Source organism: Dermacentor variabilis, unplaced genomic scaffold (assembly GCF_050947875.1).
Source record: "Dermacentor variabilis isolate Ectoservices unplaced genomic scaffold, ASM5094787v1 scaffold_21, whole genome shotgun sequence".
NCBI lineage: Eukaryota > Metazoa > Arthropoda > Arachnida > Ixodida > Ixodidae > Dermacentor > Dermacentor variabilis.
This window is the reverse complement of record NW_027460379.1, coordinates 1,426,079-1,451,652: the sequence shown is the minus strand read 5'-3', so window position 1 is coordinate 1,451,652 and position 25,574 is coordinate 1,426,079. Positions and strand designations below refer to the sequence as shown.

The window sequence follows — 25,574 nt, the reverse complement described above, 5'->3', positions numbered from 1 at the left end:
GTCCCCGATGGCACATTCTTCGAATAATGGATATGCTCTGCAAGATGAAATACGGGAAGCACCTGTACTTTAACGGATATAGTACAGATTTAGCATACGGAGTCTTTCGTTTCTGAATACGGCAAGCACCTGTTTTTTAACGGTTATAGTACAGATTCAGCTTACAGTGTGTTCCGTTTTCTGAATACGAGAAGCACCGTACTTTAACGGTTATAGTACAGATTCAGAATACAGAGTCTTCCGTTTTCTATATACAGAAGCAGTCGTATCTTGTATTACGGTCTCTTTTTTACAGTTGTCCGTTCTACGGAAATGACCGTTCTTAATTTACGGAAGAGTGTTCGGTCACAAATTACCAGCAAATTTTCTGTAAAGTAAGGCAAATTTTTTTTACAGTGTACGCAACACAATTACAGGAGAACAACATTATACTTTCTCATGCGAGACGCTCTGTTGTTAGGAATGCAAGTAGTTCAATTACTCGACACGTTGAACGGCCCGCACCCAGCGCTCTCGCCTTCCCCCTTCATACGATCGCGATGGAAATGGCAAAACTGAACGTTGTTGTTGAGTCCTTCACGTTCATGGCAGTTTATTACGCAACAGTAGCGTCGATTGCGGCGTTTCTACGTAGCGCGCGGAGCTATAGAGCTAGCCGTCGTTTTCGCCATCAGTGACGAATGAACCAGCAAGCGCTTTATGGCAGTTCGGCGGCGCGTCCGACTAGCGGAGAAATTCATAGCTCTCTGTCTGGGTGTTAAATGCGCAAAACGCTCGCAATATGGACCAAAATGTTGTTAAATCGTTGTTTCTCAGCTGCTAGCCACATAGGCGCTTTAGCAAGGGAGCCGGTATTCGCACTACTCAATTACTGCATCTTCGCACCGCGAGGTGGCGCTACACGTTTTGCAAAACTCCAGAGTCTGACGGTACTGCAGAGGATGTTTCTTAGCGCGTGCAGGCCTTTGTCCCTAAATGTTCCGGCATTGCGGAGTGGGGTCGAGTATCGTACACACGATCGAGAATCGCACCGTCTGTCTCCTGTTTACGCTCCGACGCTGCCTGCCGGCACGGTAGAACGGTGAAGCAGCAGGCACTGACGCCCGATTTGGCGACCGCTGTGACGGACAGACTGTCTCGCACCTCCTGCGCTCGTGCTAAGTCAGATCGTGGCGGATCATAGCTTTGTCGCGCCTTACGGCAATGTACCTTGTAAATAACATCACAGATGTTGCTGTGGGAGCAGTAGCGACCGTAGTACAGCCCGGGCCACATAGATTGAAAATCTAGAAGGCAGAAATCCCTGCCTTAGCAATCGCGGTTGAACGCAAGTGGCTGAAAGGCCGCCGGTGACGATGACTACTGAGCCCTAGGCTGCTCAGCGCCAGCGCGGCGAGAAAGTCTGTCCGACGGACCTTCGGGGGCAAAGTTCGGAGTGGCGTTGCGAAAGTCGCGGGGCGCGGTGCTGCTGAACTTAGCGCCACGAGTTGGCGGCTGGACGTAATTATATTTATTCAATCGCGTTTTTTTTACTAATTGTAGCAACGTGTTATTATTTCGCGTTATTGGTGGCACCTCCAGGACACGAAAGCGGCAACGGGGACACCAAACTAGAACTCGAACTGGTCCGTGGATTGGCGCTTGCCGTGGCCTGCGCGTGCTAGGGGTGTATAAGATCGGCTGCCCGCTATCGCGGACAGCCCATTTTTTATGCGCACACCCCCTGGCAAGCTTCGGCTTCTGCGGCCCCAACCCATAGGCCGCCCTGCTTCCAGCTTTGATCCCCCCGCTACCCGTTGGGTGACCTGGAGATCCGGCGCCGCATCAGGTGCTCTCCTGAGGCCCCCGTTTGCCGGTTACATGTGCCCTCCTTGAACAGTGTTGTAAAAAAATCAAATCTACCGTCGCGACGAAAAAGCGAACCGCGACTTATGCCCGTCAGAATCTTGCCCCTTCAGGCATAGCGATCACCAAATGGGGCGTCCGCGAACACTGCCTCACCGCGCGGGCAGCCACCCGCTGAGCGTAAGCAAACCCGACCGCACTCAGCAACGCCGTCATGCCTAGGGGACAAACGCATACATCAAGCGCTAAGGAACCTCCTCTGTAGTGCCTAGGCAGGGTCATATATTCAAGAAGCAAAAGACCCCACATTTTCTCTCTCGCGTCCGCTCTTACTCGCGCCTGCGCACAAACCGGCTGGCGATTCCCCAAATGAACGTCTAGTTTTGGAACCACGGCCTCTTGCGGCGTGCGTCTAAATGTCGTACGAAAATCCCTCATGTGACCTGATCATAGGTGCCTAGGGACAGGATTGTTTAAGGACTTTTGAGAAAGTGCGATGATGGCGCCAAGCATAGCGCCATATGGCGCGTTGAATCTCCGGCCCGCACCGACGCCGAAACCTGGCTGTATGATGTCTCCGCAGTGGGCTCAGTAACTGTTGGCGAAAAGTCGTGCAGTGGTGTGGCATGTCGCCTTTTGGTCTTTGTGAACTCTAGTGGTGTGAGACCCGTATTTCTGAAGAATGCAGTGGTGCTGACGATCGAAATATTCAAGTGGTTTAGCGCCTCGGCAATGCAATCTGCGAACCGGCGCTGTGCAGCAGCGTCGCCGTGTTCGCCCTTTTAGGCAGCGTCATCACATCGCACATGCACCTTTACGTGACGGGCGTCGTAGGCGGAGGTGCTGCACGTGTTTTTCGCGACGACTTATGTTACGTAAGTAATTCTTAAGGTGGTGTTGCCTCACAACTGTTCACGCGTCCTTGAAATGGGGCAGCGCATGTTTTCGATCGTGTTCAGCGCTAGTGCTCCATCCGTGATTTCATGTGAATTACTTTTATTGTGGACTTTACGACAATAGAGTGTTTTAGCAGAGCGTATTTGCCCTTCCGCTCCGCTCACGCGGCCCGCTCAGCCTAACCGGAGCGTGGGCGACAGATTGCATTTTAGCTAAGCGGAGAAAATTCCGGGTTGCACGTAGGGCCCCCTGGTTATACAAGATGAAACTACAGTTATAAAAACACACTATTTTATTGTTCAGCCGCACAAGAAATAAATATTTTTTCTCGTAAACATTTTATAACACATAAAAGGAAAGCCTTACGTTGTTATTAAGGAAGGTTCGCTTTTTTTTTGTTACTAAGCACAGTTGCGAGCCAGCGCCGGGCCAGAAAGTGGTCGTGCCATAGCCATGCTATAGTCGTGCGCCTGGTTGCGTTCGCGAGTTTTTTGCAACAGTGGTATTAATCCGGCGTCATGGCAAACAAGAAAAGTGTGCTGCAAGATCCACTCTTATTAAGTCAGCTGACGTGGCATGACATCGAAGACCTTGTTGTGATGGAACTGTTTTCTGTGACGCGGCGAGATCCGCTTTCCGTGGGCGGATACCTGAACATCGACGCACTAGACAGTGGGCTTTTCCGGTCATATTTTCGTTTTGAAAAGACTGATATCAGAAGACTACGAAGTGCTCTTCTTGTGCCTGATGTCATCTCAACACCGCAGAGAGTGCTCGTCCCCGGAGATGAAGCCCTCTGCATCACACTGCGCCGCCTGTCGTCCCCTAACAGGCTCTGCGAGTTGGAGCAGCTCTTCGGCCGGCACTACTCTGTGATCTCCTCAGTGACTAGCTATGTACTCTCGCACATCGAAGACAAGTTCGTTCACCTCCTAAAAGACGTGAACAACCACACCTGGGTTGATTTGCCTACAATTGACATGTTCGCTCAGGTAAGCAATTCATTCAAATTTCTTCGACCGCAATTACAGATGTTTGCTTTGCAGGCCATACATTCCTAAGGAGCCCCCCTCCACAACTGCTGGGGGTTCATAGATGGAACCGCCAGGGCTATCTGTAGGCCATCGACCAGTCAAAAAGGTTTCTTCTCTGGGCACAAACGTGTTCACTCCGTGAAATATCAATCGATCATGTGCCCAAACGGTATCGTTTGCCAACTCAGCGGGCCGTTCTTCGGTAGCCGACATGATGCTGGTGAGTTTCGCATTCAGCGTTGATTGGCATAGCATCAATACAACTGGCTTTTGTGCTAGAGAGGAGGAAGAAAAAATACAGTAACTTAACCACCTTTTTTGCTTACATGTCTCTTAGGTATCCTGCGGAAGAGCAAAACGTACGAGAAGCTGGAGAAGCTAGTGCAAGGGCACGACTACTGCCTCTACGGGGACCCTGCTTACCCATTGAGGCCACTGTTGCTAAAGCCTTATGGTGGAGTGAGGATAACTGCACGTCAAGAAGCCTTTAATAGGGAAATGAGCAAAGTAAGGCAAGCTGTCGAGTGGGGCTTCGGGAAGATCGCAGGACTGTTTGCGTTTCTCGATTTCAGAAAAAATCAAAAGCTCCATCGGCAAAACTTGCCTCGCATGTACAGGGTTAGTGCGATTCTCGCAAACTGCCACACATGTATGTATGGCTCTCAAGTGTCACAGTACTTTGGACTTGATCCACCGAGCTTGGAAACATACCTTTGTCCACGGTACCAGTAAATACCACTTAGCACATAAATTCAGTAGCATGGAACTTGATTGGTTTGGTTTTTGTGGTTTAACGTCCCTAAGCGACTCAGGCTATGAGGGATGCCGTAATTAACGTGCACTGACATCGAACAGAACACTGGCCTCTAGCATCTTGCCTCCATTGAAATGTGATCGCCACGTCCCGGATCATACCAGCGTTTTTCGGGTCAGCAGCTGAGCACCACAGCCACTGAGCCTCCACGGTGGCTGCATGGAACTTCAGTTGAATTCATAACAATAAAAGTTGCTCATAAAATATTGCTTCTTTTATTGCATTGTTATGGAACACAGGACAAACGTTCAAGTTTTTTTATTGAGTACTTGGTGCAGTCATAATAAACAGCACAAGATAGCTGAGCGAATTGAGTTTGTCTTCATTGAGGAATGAGCAAACGGGAATGAGAACAAAAAAGTGGCGCTTACAAAAAACATACGGCAAGTTGAATTATGCAAACAAGAGGTAAGGCGTGCAGACACGACACAAAAGTAGAGAAGTGGAGGCAACACGAACGCCGACTATCAACTGAAGGCAGCACTGAGGCGAAAAAAGAAAGAAGACACATAACTCATCTGCGCAAGCTCAGGAATGGTATCACCACGTGTCAGTCGGGTACATGTGTCGGTCTACGTACCCGACTGACACGTGGCGATACCATTCCAGAGCTTGAGCAGATGAGTTTTGTGTCCTTTCTTTTTTCGCCTCAGTGCTCCCTTCAGTTGATAGTAGGCGTTCGTGTTGTCCACTTCTCTACCCTTGTGCCCTGTCTACGCACCTCACCTCTTGTTTGCATAATGAATCCTTACCCACTAGCTCAGCTTTCTGTCGTTCTAAGGCAAGTTGAAAACTGCCTTCACCCATGAGATTCACCCAATACCATCCTCACTGAACAAGCAAACGTGACTAAGAGCAAGCTACGTCAAACTGTTTAGGTATGTTTAGGATATTAACTTCACGTGTGTGTTCTAGAACTCCATTAAATTGACTTGTGCATGTGTGATTACAAGAAATGATTTAAATACCATTCAGCCCAGTAAATTTGTCTCAAAATATTCTCAATGCGCTCCATGCGCTCTAACAGCTGATTGTGTTGGTGTTTTAAAGTTTGGATTTGCAACCTATGGTCTTCCTCCTCCAGGGCAACTTTTCTTTCTTCTAATGCCAACTTTTTCTCCTCCAGTTCTAGTTGTTGTTTCTGTATAGCGAGCTGCTCCTTCTTCAACGTGAATTCGTAATCTTCACGTCGGGCTAGGAGCTCCAGGCCCATGGCTTGAAGCCCTTGAATTCCTGTGAGGACAACAAAGGGAAACATTTCTGCTGTCACCTGGAGTGAAAAGGTTATTACAGTATCTAGCCAGTAGCAGTCACGTTAGAAATATACTCTTAGAATAAATGTCTCGTCTAGGGCACACTTCACACTTCTTATGCTTGAGAATATTACACAGCAACAGAGCAAGAGCTGGCATGTACCTGTGCACGCGGAAGTAATCATTATGCACAGCATGTCAAAACTGTCAAGCCAACAGTGTTGCCCTGGAGCGGTTTACATTCTCAGTGATGCCTCTTGAGCCATGAAGTAACATTGCAGAAGATGAAGAGCTTTACAAGGGCCAAGGTGAGAAGAATGTTTATCCTACCTGGCTGCTGCAGGAGCCGTGATTGACCTAAAAGCTGCGCCTTTTGGTCTCGACACTGTCGTCAAAGGCTCTACATTGTGTTTGTAAACTCATCATCATCATCACCACCAGCCTATTTTATGTCCACTGCAGGACGAAGGCCTCTCTCCCTGCGAACTCCATTTGCCGCTGTCCTGCGCATACCGATTCCAACTAGCACCCTCACATTTCCTAATTTCGTCGCACCACCTAGTCTTCTGCCGTCCTCTACTGCGCTTCCCTTCTCTTGGGACCCATTCTGTCACCCTATTGGTCCAACGGAATCTCTGTAGATATTTTCCGGGTATGCATCCCTGTTTGCAAAGGAAGTACACATGTAACAACGTAAAAAATACATGTACATCTGAGTGATGCCATGTGATAATTATGCCTATTCTCTTGTGTAAATTGCTTGTAGGCCGACTTGTGCGATTTTACATGCTACGGTAAGGTTATATATGCCAAGCTCTATGCTGCAACTTGTGAAGGCTTATTTGTATGGCAAAGTTAGCATTGTTAACATGAATACAACTAAAGACTATTACATGTTCAGTAGTGTGTAGGAGTTTGTGGTTGAACGCAGCTGTAACTCACAGCATACTACATACCCAGTGGGTGCAACGAGTGCAAGGTTCAGCAGAGTACTTTATTCTACATTTCTCATCTCATGTAAGGTATCCTGTCAAAGAGAAACTAATATCAAGCTTGTTCCTTAGTTGTTAAGGTACACATGTTTTAAGTGGGAAAAAAAACTCTGCATTAAAATAGCAGATCTGTCTGCTGGTCAAATTTCAGCTGAAAGTCAACCCTTCATGGTGCCTGCTGTTCCTTTGCATTCATTTTTGGTGCTGTTACCATATCTCGTTAAATATGCATGTTTACTGTCATTTGTAGCTTGAAACAGCCAAGCTAAAGGTATCGTGCCAGACAGTACAGGCATAAACACTGAAGTGCAAAGAAAGGCCAGAGCTGACGACAAAGATATGCATTAAAATAGATTTCCTAACTGACAGGTTGACTTGTCTGCATTATTCACGTTTCAACACTTGTTCTTATGGCTAAATTATATTCATAATTTAAGACACTTGTACAAACAATACAGAAAAGGTAGCGTGAACATAGAGAGCTTTGCTTCAAAATTAATAATAATGAAACATGAATAAAATATATGTACCACTTAACTAGAACAAACCAAACAAAAAGTACAATGAATGTTATTTTGCTACTGGCCTATATTTCTCTCGGTTTCTAACCTTTCACTAACAGTATTTGTACAATGCACCCGTGGCCCAAAAATATTCCAGTTGGGAGCAGTACCGTGTTCATAGGCAGGTCGCTCATTAATGAGTGCACTGATATCACTCCGCTTGCATATGTGACGGATTTGAGAAAGCAAACCCTTCCGAAAGTCATCCCGTTTGAGTGCAAGTGGAATTTATATGTGGCGATTAACTGGCGGATGTTACATATAGACCATAGGAGATGCTAGTGGAGGACTCCAAGGAGACTGGGAAGTCTGTCTACTTTAATGCCATACATAAAGGCAACCTATGTATAATAATGTCGTAAAGCTCTGCATAACGTTCTATGCAAAAGCACCACACAAGACATTCATTCTATGCAGTACTGTCACTCACCTTTCGGAGCGTTCCTAACGCGCTGCCTCTTCCGCTTTCGCGGTAGCTCTCGTTGTGAGTCTTCCATCGCAGCAGCATCATCTGTGTCGAAATGCTGCATTTCTGCAGACACCCGCCCAGTGTGGGTAGAGAGCGGGCTCTCTGGTGACAACGGGGCCTCCAGCTCAGCTCTGCACATCGACGTTAGCAGCTGAGATGCTGCTGACTCACCGCAGGCTGCAAAAAACAGCAGTGGAAAAATAATCGTAATGCCACTGCTATGATTAACTTTTGCAAGCACCACAACCGAATGCAAAGAAAATTATGCTGCTGACAGACGGCATGCTGGCACTGGCACGACCGCATCGTTCACACACACACAGGCGCGCACGCACGGACGCACACGCGCACAAACGACTACACACACACACACAGGCGCGCGCGCACGCACGCGCGCCCACGCGCACAGACAAAAGACTACACACACACAGGCGCGCACGCATGCACGCGCGCACAGACAAACGACTGTCTTTAAGTGGCACATAACATTATAATTTTCCCTCTACGAGCAGCTTGTCGTGCTCTTTGAGGCTGACAGGCAAACAGGTCATCCCCCTCAGTGCACACAACAACCATTCGAGATATTCGGCAATTATATTTTCATACCAGCTTTAGAAACATCATCCTCATGCTATTCGCTACAAGACATGCTACCGCTGACGTGCAATATGCATTCTGCCTTCGCGACTCGAAGGGAACTGTACTCGATTATGAGTAAGCATGATTACAACACTTGCCATTCGTCAGTCCGTCGTCTGCCCGGCTTCCCACAGCGTTCATCAGCTCCAATGCAGTGTCTCTCGCATGCTGCGCGGCGCGCATTTCGGCAGCAGCCGAAAATGGCGCCGTCAGCACCTCTTTGCATGCCGCCGTAGCGCTGCCTTTCCTGGGCACTGTTTTCGGCGTGTGCCCGAACTCCCGAGCCATGTCTGAAACTTCCTGCAGCAATTGGTGCAGCTCATTGTACTGCTCCTCTGTTCCAGATCTGAGAAGGAAAGCGCAGGATGGGTAATGTGATCACGAATGCGAGCCCAAATCAGGATATGGACATACACACTTACTTTCGCAGGTTAACGCTGTCCTGTTGTCGAAAATATCCCACGAGAAGGTCGACTCTGTCGCGCACTGCACGGAGTGTGAGCTCGCGCCCCACTGCCGAAGAAACGTTTTCCCTAACTTGCTCCCACAAGCGGGGGTTTTCGAATGGGTTCGCCGCTACCACTTCGCGCAGAAGACATAAATCTTCTTCAATGCGGAACCTCTTTCGAGGTTTGCGGCCTGTGAGTTCTGCAGACACTGTCGAACCACACAATGCACCGGCGACTGCCATATTGGCATCCGCTTCTTCCCGACGAAGCACGAGACCAGAATGCTTTGCGTGAGACGCGCTCGCGAAGACGCTCCGCGCTCCACAAAGACGCCGCGCAAGCGGAACGGAAGGGTCGGTCCGCTTGCGCGCTCCCACCTTAGCGTGTAGCGCATGCGCAGTAACGCTCGCGACTCCTCGCTGAGCGGATCGGAAGGGCAAATACGCTCTGCTAAAACACTCTAATTATCGCGCAGTGCTGTGAACTTAACGGAGCTTTAGTGACATCACATGGTCTGCCAGAATTGCGCGAACTAAAATGCAGAGCAGATTAATATTATTCGTACTAAGGGCGCGCTAAACACGGTGAGCTGGAGCCTAATACTGTGCCCTATTATGTTCAGCTGCATCTCTGCCCGTTTTTCGCGCTCTCAGTTTTAACAATGGGACGCAGCGTTCTGTGTAAAGTTGGGAGGAATGAATGTATATATGTCATCATCATCATCAGTCTATTCATCTTTACTGCAGGACGAAGGCCTCTACCTGCGATCTCCAATTACCCCTGTCCTGCGCCAACCGCTTCCAACGTGCACCCGCAAATTTCCTAATTTCCTCGCACCACCTAGTCTTCTGCCGTCCTCTATTGTGCTTTCCTTCTCTTTGTACCCATTCTGTTACCCTAATGGTCCAACGGTTATCTAGTCTACGCGTTACATGACCGGCCCAGTGCCATTTTTTTTCTCTCAATGTCTATTATATTGTCTATACCCGTTTGCTCTCTGATCTACACTGCTCTCTTTCTGTCTCTTAAGGTTATGCCTAGCATTCTTCGTTCCATCGCTCTCTGCGCACTCCTTAACTTCTTCTCAAGCTTCTTTATCAGCCTCCAAATCTCGGCTCCGTATGTCATCACCGCTAAAATGCACTGATTGTATACTTTCCTTTTCAATGATAACGGTAAGCTCCCATTCAGGAGCTCACGATGCCTGCCGTATGCGATCCAACCTATTTTCATTCTTCTGTGAATTTCCTTCTCATGGTCCGGGTTCCCTGCGATGAGTTGACCAAGGTAAGCATACTCCTCCAGACTCTAGAGGCTGACTTGCGATCTTGAACTCTTGTTCCCTTGCCAGGTTATTTATCATTATCTTTGTCTTCTGCATATTAATCTTCAGCCCCACTCTTACACTCTCCCTGTTAAGGTCCTCAATCATTTGTTGTAACTCATCTGCATTGTTGCTGAATAGAACAATGTTATCGGCAAACCGAAGGTTGTTGAGGTATTCGCCGTCGATCTTTACTCCTAAGCCTACCCAGTTTAATAGCTTCAATACTTCTAAGCACGCAGTCAATAGCATTGGAGAGATTGTGTCTCCTTGTCTGACCCCTTTCTTTATAAGTATCTTCCCACTTTTCTTGTGTAGAATTAAGGTGGCTGTGGAATCCCTGTAGATATTTTCCAGGGTATTTACGTAAGCGGTCTGTACTCCTTGACTGCGCAATGCCTATATGACTGCTGGTATCTCTACTGAATCAAATGAGTTTTCGTAATCTGTGAAAGCCATATATAGAGGTTTAGTGTACTCTGCGGATTTCTCGATAGCCTGGTTAATGACATGGATGTGATCCATTGTAGAGCAAACTTTCCTGAAGTAAGCCTGCTCCCTTGGTTGACTAAAGTTTAGTGTTGTCCTTATTCTATTGGAGATTATTTTGGTAAATATTTTGTATAGTACTGGGAGTAAGCTAATGGGCCTATAATTTTTTAGTTCTTTAACGTCGCCGATGAGGCAAACAGTGCATTGTGGGGACGGGATGTATAGCGGCCCTAGTTCCAGCTTTGATGTCCCCGCTACGCTGAAGGTACTGCCCCGCCCGTTTTACTATAATCTCAGGTGCTCTTCAACTCTCTTTGCCAGTATTTTTATTTTCACACGCTGAATGGTTCCACCGCAATACATATGTGTAGTGAGGTGAAGCTTATTAAAGCTGCCAAATGTATGACAGCTTCATACCTAACAGTTTTAGGATGACATGGTCAATGCAACAGCCCAGACCTTCACTTCAAGAGTACATTAGCAAGTAATACTGGAAAGCACAAGTCTTGTGGCCAAGGGTGTGGTGAAGCTCTTTAAATACTCAACCGACACACCTTAAGTGCTTAAAAATTTGTAGCATATTGATTCAGGTTGATGAGACTTACTGCGATATTGATTGCTTTACAATGAAAATAATAGTATTGGATAAAATGATGCGACTCGTGTGCTGCTTGGTTATGCAAACCACACTGGCCCCAGAAATACCCTAACAGGGTTCTTGTTTACGCATGCTGCTTGCGTCCACTAATCTAAAGCTTTCTAATGTCAGCAGTATAGAGGCTGTAGAAATAGGGCTTTGAGTTTCACAACTCCAATTTTGTTTCTTCTATATTCATACAACCTGAACACTGTGCTGTCGTGACAGTATCTGCCTAGCTCATTGCGACATTTTGCTCCAAAAGCAGTCATCACTCAGAGTTGCCTGTCCTACTATTACTCCAAGAATTCTTTAAACAGTTCATTTTTTAAGCACGAGGCATGTCATGCCCAACTAGAAAATTTACCAAGCAATAAGCAACTATAAGTGGCTAAATATCCGCAGTCTTCTGAAGTCAGCTTGATTTGCAGCTGCTAAAATTAGTTATTATTGAAATAAGGCAAGGAAAGAATAGCTTGAATAAACATATGTCTCATCAAAGTTGTGGCGGTGTGCTACAGGCCAACGCAGTGAAATGAAGCTGCTTTGGCGTTGGTCTACCTCTGTCCCAAAATCAGGCACTTCACTTGGTTTTGACATCTGCAAATTTGCTTTCCCCAGCACAGAACACTTAAAGTGAGCTCAATGCACATCACCCGCATTGGGCATGCAAAGACGTAAGGCCAAGAGGACGCCACCTTGATGAAGCAGACACCACAGACTTGAAATTAACAAGTGATACCAACTATCCCAACTGCCACACCCTCCATTCAAACCAGAAGGGCAGTACACAACCAGCATGGGCAACTAGGGCCTTCATCCACAGTGTCAGTGCAACTCTGCCCCAAGAGGCAGCGACCATTATCCGATATAACACTTTACGTAGGGGTGAAAATGTGCCACATTCACAAAATCAAGTTTTCAGGCTGGGACCATTTCCGTGATGCACTTGACTGTGCAGAATGTGAAGGTGTTGAAGAATCGCTAGCAACATGCATTCTTTACACAGTACAAATAGCGACATGCCGGGGCAACATCCAGCCTTGACAAGCACCTGCTACAACTTTGGGGTGAGCAAGCCAAGCTGCATACTTAAATTGTGGCCACACGCAACAAACCCGGGTCAATGTTCTGCAGAAGACTGATCATGCAAGATGTCATGTTAAGAAACTTGCCAGAGACTAGTGGATGGACCACTGCGTGTCATTTGAATGCATAGGTGTCGGTAAGCTGTGACACATTCTCGGCTATAATAGGATGAACCAAATACTGTAATACTATTTATCTTCAGTGCTACCACGATCTTCAGTGCATATCTGAGTAATTTGAGGAACAAGCTGCAGATGCTTTCCCCGACCACCTCCCACTGACTGACCGTCACCAGAGTTGTACACTTAAAGCACACGTGGGAAAGATGGAGTCATTTTGCAGATGTTGAGGAATCTTGCCGAAATGAGGAAGCAAGCACGATTGCTTGTAATCAATTGAATCTGGAATAATGGAATTCCGCACAGAGTGGAAACACTTGGTCACGATGCCACTACCGAAACCAGACAAGAAACCTGATACCATAGCCAACCTTTGATCAGTCTCACTCACATTGATAGTGTGTATGGGAAAGACAGCACTTTCCACCTGTGCCAGATTGGTATCTGACCTAAGGGTGACACATGTAAGAATAGCCTTTTTCGGCATCCAAGCATCGCCAATACCAGCCGCTTCGGAGGAAAGATATATGGGTTCTTAGTCACAGTCGAACCAAGAATGTTGAGCACAGCCTGCAACGAGGAGGTACTGATAGCCTTTCATGAAGCCTGCCCAGGCATTGGGGTTGCCAGTGTTGCCAAAGGCTATTTTGCAACCAAAAGTTTTAAATATGAAGCTACAGTAAACAGCCAAAGACTTTTACCAACTGCACAGGTGGAAATACAGGTAAAACCCGGACCAGCACACCTGGTTGCAGGAGTGATTCGCTGATGACGTAAGAAAGTGGTTTAACAGTTGGTGATAAGGTATACTGAATCCAAGTATGTGCAGTATGTATATGTACTGTTAGGCCGAAACAGATTAATTTTCTCCAAAGCAATATGAAAAGCTCTTTTTTTAGGATGCCACTCGTCTGCTTTAGGCAAGTGTGGACAGGGTTATATAAAACTGCATAGGCAAAATGATACAACTAGACACAGCTGTTAAGCGTAATATTCTTTCTGGGCTAAATTCTTGCTCCTTGAATTTATTCGAGAGCGTTAACTGTAGCACCAAAGTAGTGGACCACCACCAGAACAAAGGCATGTAGTGTGTCCATCTCAATTCTTGCGCTTATGCCATTGTTCTTGTCTACAGCAGTAAACAACCAGGGCAGTTAGCCCATAGCAGCTATTGATGTTGTCACTGGAATTCCTAAATGTCTTGCTAGAATATTGCAAATGAAGTTCTCATTGTGCTGCGAGGATTCAAACATACGATCAAAAGATTGGAAGTCCACAATTCTATATTTTAGTCACTCTGCTGAAGGTAGTCGTGGTGAATACTGGTCCTGGAGAGCGCCATCAAGCCATCAGGTTCCAAGATTGGCTAACGCCTACTCAATGTCAGCGTACTGTATATAAAGCTGGCGTCCATGCCTTTAAGTTCTGACACATCACCTTCCCACTTGTGAAGGCAGTTCTATGTTAAATTTTCTTTTTACATGTAATGACAGAGATTGGGTGCATCTGCTCCATCAATCTTCTAGTGCTTGGCTTCTTGGATTTACTGGATGGGGCTGTTAGTGTCTTGCTTTCCTCAAGCAGAGCGCGAGACCTAGCAGTGGGTAGCCCAAATATAGATTTGCGAAAACGAAAACAAATTCAGCAGTATGAAGTTAAAGGGTTCTTTTGGTGGAGACCAGTGGCCAAGTCCGGATATGAAAGAGGAGGAAGGAAAGCAGAGTCTTTCCACTTTAACACTGGGAGGCACAACTCCCACAAATAAATACGACTCGCACTTTTTTTACATCTCTAAAGGAAATTATTGACTAGCATTGGCAAGTGTTTACTTCAACAAACACCACATGACGCAACCTTCCTGCAGATATTTCACCAGCTACTGCATCGCTTTGCATTACGAGTGAAACAGCAATTTTCTTTATGCCACAACTTGCCCAATTTTGTGTTTTGCGGTAGGATGTTAGCAGTGCTATTAAGGCACTTAAATTGTCGTGAATGGTAGTGGAGCAAAAAAATAGAAGAAAGCAGTGGCTTTTTGTGCGTAGACTTTGCATACACCTGGTGCTCTCATGGTCATTTCTTCCCTATCTGCTAAACTATTCTAAACAAGAAAACCTTATACACAATTATTGTGCAAAGTCGGACCACAACTAAACTCGAGGTATCCTTGGTAGGCAAAGCATATTTGGCGACATTTTCTGCGGCCCTGCTATTGGGCTTTCTTTCTTTCCTTCCTTCCTTTTCACCTGTGCAGGTTCATTAAGAAGTGACGAGACAGTTTGACAATTTAAATCATTGAAAGACTAAGCTAAACAATTTTTGGATTTTTTTTTCTTCGTTTCAGACTGCACATTGCATTATAAGGTGTTTTCCATGTTTTTTTGCTTTTGTTTTTTTATGTGTAGGGCTAGTTATTTTTTACACCATGTGAAGTATGTGGTGCCATAGAGTTCTTGGATGGAGTCTTGCCCTTTCATTGTGCACAATATTGACAGATGTACTTATTCTATCGGGCGACCACGTTTCGCCGCCTAACAAATGTTATCGCACAGCGCGGGACGCGCCTGCATGTATCCGAAGTTTCTGGAAAGTTATCGACGCTTCTATCCGCTGTCTGTTGTCGCCGAACCTTGTGTTATCTGATTTCATTGCGTTACGCGAATGGTGTAGAACTTTGTGGAAGGCACGCGGGTCTGAACGATTAGTCTGGAACATTCGACGACTGCTGTATAAAAGCCGACGCGCTTGACCCGCTGATCAATTTTCGACGATCGCCGACCGTGCTCGCCGCTATTGTTGTGCTATAAGTGCAGCCTGTTTTTGTGGGCACAGGTTCGCCCAATAAAGTTTTGTGTTTCACAGTATTTGCTACTGTGTTCTTCAACGTCACCACCACGTGACAATATGATGTCGGTTTTTGTGCCGAAGGCCGTGTTACATTTGAGTGCGATTGTAGCATTTTGCCAAGTTTCACCCAAGCTTGAAAGATTGCTACCCACTGCTGGTGGCATGACACATGTGACTTTTTTTCAATAAAAGGAAGTTTGTGACTTATCCTATGCACTGCTTGTCTTTTTTAATTAGAATTTGTTGCCTATATTTGCCCTGTTGTCGCATTTCAGATTAGGAATGGCTATCATAGTTGACATCATTTACCATACTGCACACAATGTGGATGATAGGTACTTGCAATAAATGGCCACCATAAATATAATAAATAGAAGTTAACATTTCAAGAATAGTGCCTTCGCATGGTGGTGCAGCCATAAATTGTGGCTAGAAGATACCAGCGGTGCAGGTAGCACTGCCTGTGCAGAATATAGTTCAACTCTACTACTTTCAAACAACATTGTTTTTACCTGCATTTATATAGCTCCAGTTCCTGTGAACAAACATCCGGTGGAAGAGTGGTTTGCACCTGCAGTTGGGGTCAATGAATTGCCAAATTTCTGCTCGTTTTCATGTTATTAGCATATTAGTAAAGGCAGTCGTTTTTAGAGTAGCCTGTTTACCCAGTGTAGCAGCCGCTGCGGGGTGTCAGGATCTCGTACATATCTTCAGCTTTGCAGGGGAAACAGCATCTGGCACATAGTTTGTCACAGGGCAAGTTGAGTTCACTCACTTGCAAATGGAGAACCAAGCTTGTTGAAATTGAAGTAAACCCCTGTACACTCAGTGCCCTTGATTTAGTGTTACATGTGGTTATAGCGACGCTTGTTTTATGCACTTGTCCGGCAGCAGTCTTTTGCTTTTGAAACACTCAGGATAGCTTTCAGCAAGCTGGACAAGAATAATACTGAAAAACCAGCTGTTGTTAAGTGTCGAACTTATCGTGCGAAGCTTCATACATTATGATGAGGGCGTAAATAAACGAGGGTGTTCCTCAAGGCCTTGTAGCTTGTCAAGAGTGTAGAGCAACATGATGTGTAGCACTTTTTTGATCTCATGCTATAGATTCAGCAGGTGTGGCCATGGTTGAAGTGAAGCGCAAGGTCAAGAGAACAGAAATATGGGGAAATACGACAGCATCCAACTTGCAGAAACTCTTCCTTATTCAGAAAAAAGCACTTAGATCAATAGAAAATTCCTCGTTTTTAGAACACACAGAACCACTCTTCCACAAACATAAAATTCTAAAAATCCGCGATATATACAAATACAAATTATTACGAACCTATAAAAACGCCACATTAGGTAGGGCGGAACTATTCCAAGAATTATCAAATCTCAGGAAAAGTACAATTTCCTACCCATTCCGATATCAACCGCCATACTACGTTCCCTCCTCGCGCAACCATTATGGGAAAGAAAAATTTGACTACGCCCTGGCAACTACACTAAATGAGCTAGACCGGAAAGGTGTGAACGTTCTGGCCCTTACAAACAAAACCTTATTTGACCTGTTTGTTTGACCTTATTGAAACTGCTTATGCTTATAATTGTTCTCGTAGTTGTCATTTGTGATCGGACTGCCAGATCGTTTATTTGCTGATATGTTTATATAACTGAATCAAGATATTAAATCGTCGTGTCACTGCTGTTGTACGGGTGGCCTAGAGCTTAGTCAAGCTGCACAGATGCAGCTTTTTTCTCTGGCCCCCTATTTTCGTAGTAACAATGTACTGTCTGCGGCGAAAATAAAACTTGATTGATTGATTGATTGATATCTATGAGTAGCACCCTGGTAATGGAGACGCTGGAAAAACTAGTAGGAAGCCTGTTGAACATCTGGTTGACCAAGTTGCTGGGTTCATCAGGCAAAGTGTGGTAAAGAGAAGGAAGTCAACACATCGGAAGGTTTTCCCATATAGGCACGGTGCTAAGGTTCTAAGGCAGGTCTGTAATCATCATCATCATCAGCCTGGTTACGCCCACTGCAGGGCAAATGCCTCTCCCATACTTCTCCAACTACCCAGGTCATGTACTAATTGTGGCCATGTTGTCCCTGCAAACTTCGTAATCTCATCCGCCCACCTAACTTTCTGCCGCCCTCTGCTACGCTTCCCTTCCCTTGGAATCCATTCCGTAACTCTTAATGACCATCGGTTATCTTCCCTCCTCATTATGTGTCCTGCCCATGTCCATTTCTTTTTCTTGATTTCGACAAAGTTATCATTAACTCGCGTTTGTTCCCTCAACCAATCAGCTCTTTTCTTATCCCTTAACGTTACACCTGTCATTCTTCTTTCCATAGCTCGTTGCGTTGTCCTCAATTTAAGTAGAACCCTTTTCGTAAGCCTCCAGGTTTCTGCCCCGTACGTGAGTACTGGTAAGACACAGCTGTCATAAACTTTTCTCTTAAGGGATAATGGCAACCTGCGGTTCATGATCTGAGAATGCCTGCCAAACGCGCCCCAGCCCATTCTAATTCTTCTGATTATTTCAGTCTCATGATGCGGATCCGCAGTCACTACCTGTCCTAAGTAGATGTATTCCCTTACCACTTCTAGTGCCTCACTACCTATCGTAAACTGCTGTTCTCTTCCGAGACTGTTAAACATTTTTTAGTTTTCTGGAAAATAATTTTTAGACCCACCGTTCGGCTTTGCCTCTCCAGGTCAGTAAGCATGCATTGCAGCTGGTCCCCTGAGTTACTAAGCAAGGCAATATCATCAGCGAATCGCAAGTTACTAAGGTATTCTCCATTAACTCTTATCCCCAATTCTTCCCGATCCAGGTTTCTGAATAGCTCCTGTAAACACGGTGTGAATAGCATTGGAGATATCGTATCTCCCTGCCCGACGCCTTTCTTTATTGGGCTTTTGTTGCTTGCTTTATGGAGGACTACGGTGGCTGTGGAGCCGCTATAGATGTCTTTCAGTATTTTTACATACGGCTCAACTACACCCTGATTCCGCAATGCCTCCACGACTGCTGAGGTTTCGACTGAATCAAACGCTTTCTCGTAATCAATGAACGCTATATATAAAGGTTGGTTATATTCCGCACATTTTTCTATCACCTGATTGATAGTGTGAATATGGTCTATTGTTGAGTAGCCTTTACGGAATCCTGCCTGGTCCTTTGGTTGACGGAAGTCTAAGGTGTTCCTGATTCTATTTGCAATTACTTTAGTAAATACTTTGTAGGCCACGGAGAGTAAGCTGATTGGTCTATAATATTTCAAGTCTTTGGCATCCCCTTTCTTACGGATTAGGATTATTTTAGCGTTTTTCCAAGATTCCGGTACGCTTGAAGTCATGAGGCATTGCGTATACAGGGTGGCCAGTTTCTCTAGAACAATCTGCCCACTATCCTTTAACAAATGTGCTGTTACTTGATCCTCCCCAGCTGCCTTCCCCCTTTGCATAGCTCCCAAGGCTTTCTTTACTTCTTGAAAGATGTCATAACACGCCAACAAGTTTCAGTGCACAAGCTATGCACTGTTCGGGCAAAGAACTGCTCATTGTAACTAACGAGGAAGGACTGGAGAAAAAGAACAGCAGCTCCATTAATCTGGTCTCACTGGCATCAAGAATGTTTTGCAAGTGTGCATCGCTGCACTCCCCAATGCTTTCTTTGGTGGCATCAGTAAAGGACCAGCTTGAGACAAGGGGTAACAGACGTCTTTTCAAGCTAAAAATTCATGCATGCATGCATGAAGAGCACATCGCGTCCAAAAAGTAGGGGCACTGAACAGGGGCACTGGAGAAGGAACAGATTATTGACAGTGGGCAAAGACAACCTTCTCTGCAACTAGACACCCAGCACTGTTGCCATGTAACAACAACTGAAACAATTCCTCTCAAAGAGGAAGTCATCTTTGTGTATCCATAAAGAGGGCACACAGACAAGGCCCCTTGAGCAATGCTGCCAGCTTCAAAAGGCCCACTTTGCACATTCTAAATGCTTCCTTCTTACTTCTCTGGGTGCAAGCATTCTACTATCCAAAATTTGTCATTGAGAGCACTGTTGGTTTGCTGGCAATACAGTTCAGAAGTGATTGCAACAAACCTCCCTTCCTATTTGGTCTGGAGGCTCACGGCGCTCATGAAGCGACACCATGAGACAAGCAAGGTGACTGGATGCCTCCAAGCCCTTGTTTGTTTACCACACTGTTCTGTTAGTAACAAACAAGAGACCTGAAACCAATAAGCTCAAGTTCGGCACTCGTGTGGTTACTGTGGAGGACCCATAACGAAAAGCACGAAAACAGAAAACTCAAGGGAAAGGATAAAGCATCATTTAACACTTACTATTGCTGCAGCCCACCCCTTTTATTTTGCCTGGTCGTCCTACATTTTTTACTATAGATAGGCATGAACTTCGGCTGTGCACAGCTTACTGCAGAGAGCATAGCTGATGTTCCCAATCAGTGTCCGATTTATATATACACTATATGCTGGCTCAAAGAGGCTCGAAACACTGCAATGGAAGCTTCTAGTACAAAAGGTGCCTGGAAGAAAAAAAAATAAGCTGTGCTGCAACCATCTTGGCAACATCTTGTCCGCTCAATAAAAATTGTGCTTACATATGAACTTCAGCCCGCCAGGTTAAAGTACAAGTGCACTTATTTCTTTCTTTCTTTATTTATTTATTTGAATGAATGAATATTTGATGTTTAATGGCGCAAGGGCCAGATGTGGCCAAAGAGCGCCATGCTAATGATTTATGAGTTCGCAGTGTCTGACGGATTTATGGTCTTAATGCGCCGTCGCTGTAAAGGGGCCTAAAAGAGTTGATGTAAATTCATAAAATGTACGAGTAATAAAATTATGGGAATGACTATTGGCGAGTACTATTAACATTAAAATGGATTGAGAAAGGATGATGCAATATATAAAATATGTGATTGTCTAGATGTATAATATTGTCTAGAGCACTACTGCCTCACCGGGACCCTTGAAGCGCAAGGGCCTGTGCGCAAGGCATGTGCTATACAGAGAACTATCCTAGCGATATCCTCTGAAAAGAGAATGCGCTAAGAAATGAATGGGCTTGTAACATGTAGTACAACATCTTTCAAGAAAGCGAGGACTGCTTTGGTACCAAAAAGCGGTTCTACCCCAAGGAACATGGCCGGATGGAGAGGGACGTGATGGCTGTATGCAAAAGGAAAATGTTTTCTCCTTTCTTTTTCGGCTTCCCGGCACTCCAGGAAGACATGGAGGATGGTCAGCCGGTCGCCACATCTACCACAGGTTGGAGGCTCGTTACCGGTCAAGAGAAAATTATGAGTGCCAAATGTGTGTCCTATTCTCAGTCTAGTGAATAGGACGTCTGTTCTTCGTGTTTTCGTTGTTGGCTGCGAGAAACCTAACTTAGGCTTCATTACGTGAAGCTTATTGCTCGTTTCAGCGTCCCACAAGCGTTGCCAGTGGCTTCGCAGTTTGTTTATGAGGAAAGGCTTCATGTCTGTGGCAGGGACTGCAGCAGAACGGCTACCCTGCGATGCCATTGATTTGGCCATCTCGTCAGCAAGCACATTTCCCTCGATTCCTCTATGGCCAGGAACCCAGCATATTACAACATGTCTGTGTGATGAGCAGATGTTACATAAGTGTGTGTAGAGTTCATTGAAGACAGGATTTGTATGGTTTTGTAAATAAATTGGTGTTTTTACAAGACTTAACGAGTCTGAATATTATTGCTCTGTCAAGTTTCAGTGTCTTTATGTGTTTTACTGCATACAGTACTGCATAGGCTTCTGCAGTGAAGATACTGGTTAGGGGGTTCAACACGTCAGATTCAGAAAGAGAGTGGCCAAGAGCAGCGTAGGATACACCAGCATGGGATTTGGACGCGTCTGTGTAAAATTCGTAGCAGGAGTACTTCGATTGAAGCTCTCGGAAATGCATAGCAATTTCAAGCTCAGGAGCGTGCTTCGAGACCTCTACAAAGGATGTGTCACATTTTATCATCTGCCGCTCCCAGGGCGGTAATAGATTAGCAGGAGCCATTAGGGGATGTTCGAGTATTGGGACATCCATTTCTTCACTAAGTTCTCTTACACGCAGTGACAAAGGAAGTCTCATGGAGGGTCTGTTACGGAAGAGTGTTTCACACGTTAAGTCGTTTACTGTTGTGAAACACGGATGTTCCTTATTAGAGCGCACTTTAAGAAAGTAGGTGAAGCTAATATATGTTCTCTGAATATGTAGTGACCACTCGTCTGACTCTGCATATAGACTTTCGACGGGGCTTGTTTTAAATGCGCCAGTGGCGAGGCGGATGCCCAGATGATGAACGGGGTCTAACATTTTTAGCGCACTCGGTGCAGCAGAGTGATATACTACGGCACCATAATCTAACCGTGATCTAACTAGGCTCCTGTAAAGATTCAACAGGCACCTCCTGTCGCTACCCCATGTAGTGTGGGATAGAACTTTAAGTAAGTTCATGGTTTTTAGACATTTTGCTTTCAGACTTCTTATGTGTGAAATGAAGGTAAGCCTGGAGTCAAGGATAACACCTAGAAATTTGTGTTCTTTGTCAACAGGAATTTGTTGTCCACCCAGTTCTACACAGGGATAAGGTACCAGGCCTCTCTTTCTTGTGAAGAGAACACAAGAACTTTTGTGCGGGTTAATTTTAAATCCATTTTGGTCTGTCCACTTGGACACCTTGTTTAAGCCCTGCTGTACCTGTCTTTCACATACTGTTAGGTTGCAGGATTTGAAGCCTATCTGTATATCGTCTACGTATACGGAATAAAAAATGGCTGGGGGCAGTGAAGAACGAAGTGTATTCATCTTAACGATAAAGAGAGTGCAGCTAAGCACGCCTCCCTGGGGTACACCAGTTTCCTGCGTAAAAGGACGTGACAGTGCATTACCGACTTTTACACGGAAGGTACGATTTGACAGATAGCTTTCGATTATGTCCTGCATATTTCCACGGATGCCCATTTCCGACAGGTCTCGCGAAATCCCGTAACGCCATGCCTTGTCATAAGCTTTCCATGTCAAGGAATATCGAGAGGAAATACTGTTTATGTATAAATGCATCGCGGATATTTCCTTCAATGCGCACAAGGTGATCGGTTGTTGACGGCCCTTGTCTGAAGCCACAGTGATAGCGATCGAGTATATTGTTGAGTTCAAGGAAATGTACGAGTCTGCGATTAATCATTTTTTCAAAGAGCTTAGACAGACAATTGGTAAGAGCTATCGGACGATAACTTGCTGCCAAGGAGGGGTCTTTTCCCTGCTTCAGGCCAGGAACCACAATCGCCTCTTTCCATGTGGATGGGAGGTATCCCGCAGCCCACAGAGTGTTGAAAAGTGTAAGTAGTGTAAATTGTGTGTCAGTATGTAAGTTTCTGATCATGTCATACATGACTCTGTCAGGTCCCGGTGCAGTGCTTTTGCATGTATTCAAGGCAGCTCTCAACTCGGCAATACTGAAAGGCCGGTTATAGGGTTCATTCTGTCTGGATTTTCTAATTATTGGCTTACATTCTTCGGTTTGTTTATATTTGAAAACGGACTGAGAATAATGGGTTGAGCTCGAGACGCTCTCAAAGTGCTCCCCAAGTGAGTCTACCTGATCTTGCAGGGTATCGCCTTGTGTGTTTACCAGAGGGAGTGATTGTGCTTGTCGCCCTATTATCCTAATAACCCTGTTCCAGACTTTGGCCTCATCTGTGTACGAGTTGATGCCCGCTAAAAACTCCTGCCAGCTTTCTCTTCTGGCCTGTCGGCGGGTTCGCCTGCCTTCGGATTTTACTTTTTTAAAGTTGATAAGATTTTCTGTAGTGGGAGAAGCGCGTAGCAAACCCCACGCTTTGTTCTGTTTTTTACGGGCGATCCTACAATCGTCGGTCCACCACGGGACACGCCCTTTGCACGACAGGCCATTTACTTGTAATATGCATTTAGATGCGGCATCTATTATAATGGCTGTAAAATAGTCCACAGCAGCATCAATTTCTAACGAGGAGATGTCATGCCATGTGATACCAGTAAGAGTTCGAAATTTGTCCCAATCAGCTGTCTCCATCTTCCACCGAGGTGCCTGTGGTGGATATTCGTTTTCTTGGGGTGTTCGTAGTAGTATGGGGAAGTGATCGCTTCCGTAAGGGTTCTTTGTAACTTCCTATTCAAGTTCAGGCAGAATAGAAGGAGAAACTATGCTCAGATCAATTGAGGAAAAGGTATTGTTTGCAAGACAGTAATAAGTGGGTTCCTTCTTATTCAGCAGACACGCACCGGACGAAAAAAGGAATTGTTCAACGAGACGAGCTCGCGCATCGATACGAGAGTCGCCCCACAAGCTGCTGTGTGCATTTAAATCACCCAGAACAACATAAGGTTCTGGCAATTGATCTATAACGGATTGGAATTCATGTTTCGTTAATTTGTGATGTGGGGGGATGTAAAGAGAGCTAATAGTGATAAGTTTGTTTAGAAGAACAGCTCGAACCGCCACTGCTTCAAGAGGCGTTTGTAGCTGTAAAGGTTGACACGCAATGCTTTTATGGATGACAATGGCAACGCCGCCCGATGATGCGATACCATCATCGCGATCTTTGCGAAAAGTTAAATACTGTAGGAGAAAGGTTGTGTATTTTGATTTTAGGTGTGTTTCCTGTAAACACAGCACTTTTGGATTGTGTTGGTGGGTGAGTTCTTGTACACCATCAAGGTTTTTCAGAAGACCTCTGACATTCCATTGTATGATTTGTGTATCCATATTTAAAGCGAATTGTTGCTGTGTTTACGGAAACGGAAGTGATGCCTTAGGTTACAGAGCTCTTGCGAGGCCCTGTAACCGGGGTTCTGCCTCTTTTGGAGCGTTCGAGGGAGCCTCGCCGCTGCTTAGGCGCTTGGAGCGCCGTGGGCATAGGTGTTGTGTCCATTGCCTCTTGTGAGGCGCCGGACACGCGCTCTTGAGAGCGAGAAGTTTTTCGAGAGAGTCTCACCTCGGAAGGCGAGACCCCTGCGCCCACCAGCCCGGAGGTCGATGGGGTTCCCTGAGGGATTTGGCTGCGCCGGCTGTTGCCAGCGCTGGAAGGGGCTGGGGAGGTTGGGGCAGCCTCGGCTGCGCCCACCTTCGGGGTCGGTGGCCCCGTCTGCTGGGTTAACGGAGCAGCGCTAGCAGCAACCGCCGCGGGGGCAGATGGCGTAACTGCCGACTCACGGCTTGTGGGTCGGACAGCCGCCGGAGGCCGTTGTGACGCAGCCCCCTGACGCGCCACTTCGGCAAAGCTGGCCTTAGGAAGGTATGCAACCCGCCTGCGTGTCTCTTTGAATGATATGTTTTCTTTTACTTTGATTGTGACTATTTCTTTTTCTTTCTTCCAAGACGGGCATGACCGCGAGTATGCAGCATGCTCGCCACCACAGTTCACGCAGTGTGGAGCGTTTTCGCACGTTTCAGAGGCATGATCACGGGAACTACATTTTGCACATGTCTGCCGGCCTCGGCAGTTCTAGGAACTGTGGCCAAAACGCTGGCATTTGAAGCAGCAGAGAGGATTTGGAACATACGGCCTGACCCGTAGCATTACATATCCGGCATCGAGTGTCTCAGGCAGAACGCTTGAGGAGAAATTCAATACAGGATGCTTGGTTTTTATCTCCTTGCCGTCGCGCCTTAGCATGATTCTTTTAACATTGATCACGTTTTGCTCACTCCAGCCTTCCAACAGTTCGGCGTCTGTGAGCTCCATCAAATCGTCGTCAGAAACAACACCACGGCTGGTGTTCATAGTTCGGTGTGGGGTTACTGTTACTGGGATTTCCCCAAATGACTGAACTTTAGGAAGATTTTCAAGCTGTTTCGGATTGCGGAGTTCCAGAAGGAGATCGCCGCTAGCCATTTTCGTTGCTTTATAGCCTGTACCAAGAGTTTCAGTTAGATACTTAGATACGAGGAAAGAAGAAATCATTCTCATGGTCTTTTCAGGATTGTTTGAATGAATTAATGGAATCGGGGGAAGTTTGGCTGTTTGTTCCCAAGAAATTGGAAAATATCTTCGGTGCTCCCTCTTTTCTGAGGGCGATCAGGTAGTCGG

The 25,574-nt window shown here is 45.9% G+C and overlaps 1 protein-coding gene and 1 long non-coding RNA gene across 2 annotated transcripts; one reads left to right on the top strand and one right to left on the bottom strand.

The window, feature by feature from the left end:
- The first annotated feature begins 2,874 nt into the window (after window positions 1-2,874).
- LOC142568566 (uncharacterized) lies at window positions 2,875-4,896 on the top strand. The gene is made up of 3 exons (XM_075678452.1): window positions 2,875-3,734; window positions 3,789-3,996; window positions 4,114-4,896. The coding sequence occupies exons 1-2, from the start codon at window positions 3,261-3,263 to the stop codon at window positions 3,801-3,803; spliced, it is 489 nt and encodes a 162-aa protein (XP_075534567.1). The 5' UTR covers window positions 2,875-3,260; the 3' UTR covers window positions 3,804-3,996; window positions 4,114-4,896.
- LOC142568567 (uncharacterized) lies at window positions 4,834-8,039 on the bottom strand. The gene is made up of 2 exons (XR_012825460.1): window positions 7,829-8,039; window positions 4,834-5,823 (listed from the first exon to the last, which is right to left on the bottom strand). It is a non-coding gene; the product is annotated as an uncharacterized LOC142568567 (long non-coding RNA).
- Window positions 8,040-25,574: the final 17,535 nt, after the last annotated feature.

Excerpts from the sequence above, each read along its gene's own strand:
- LOC142568566 (XM_075678452.1), top strand. The coding sequence starts at position 3,261 with ATGGCAAACAAGAAAAGTGTGCTGCAAGATCCACTCTTATTAAGTCAG.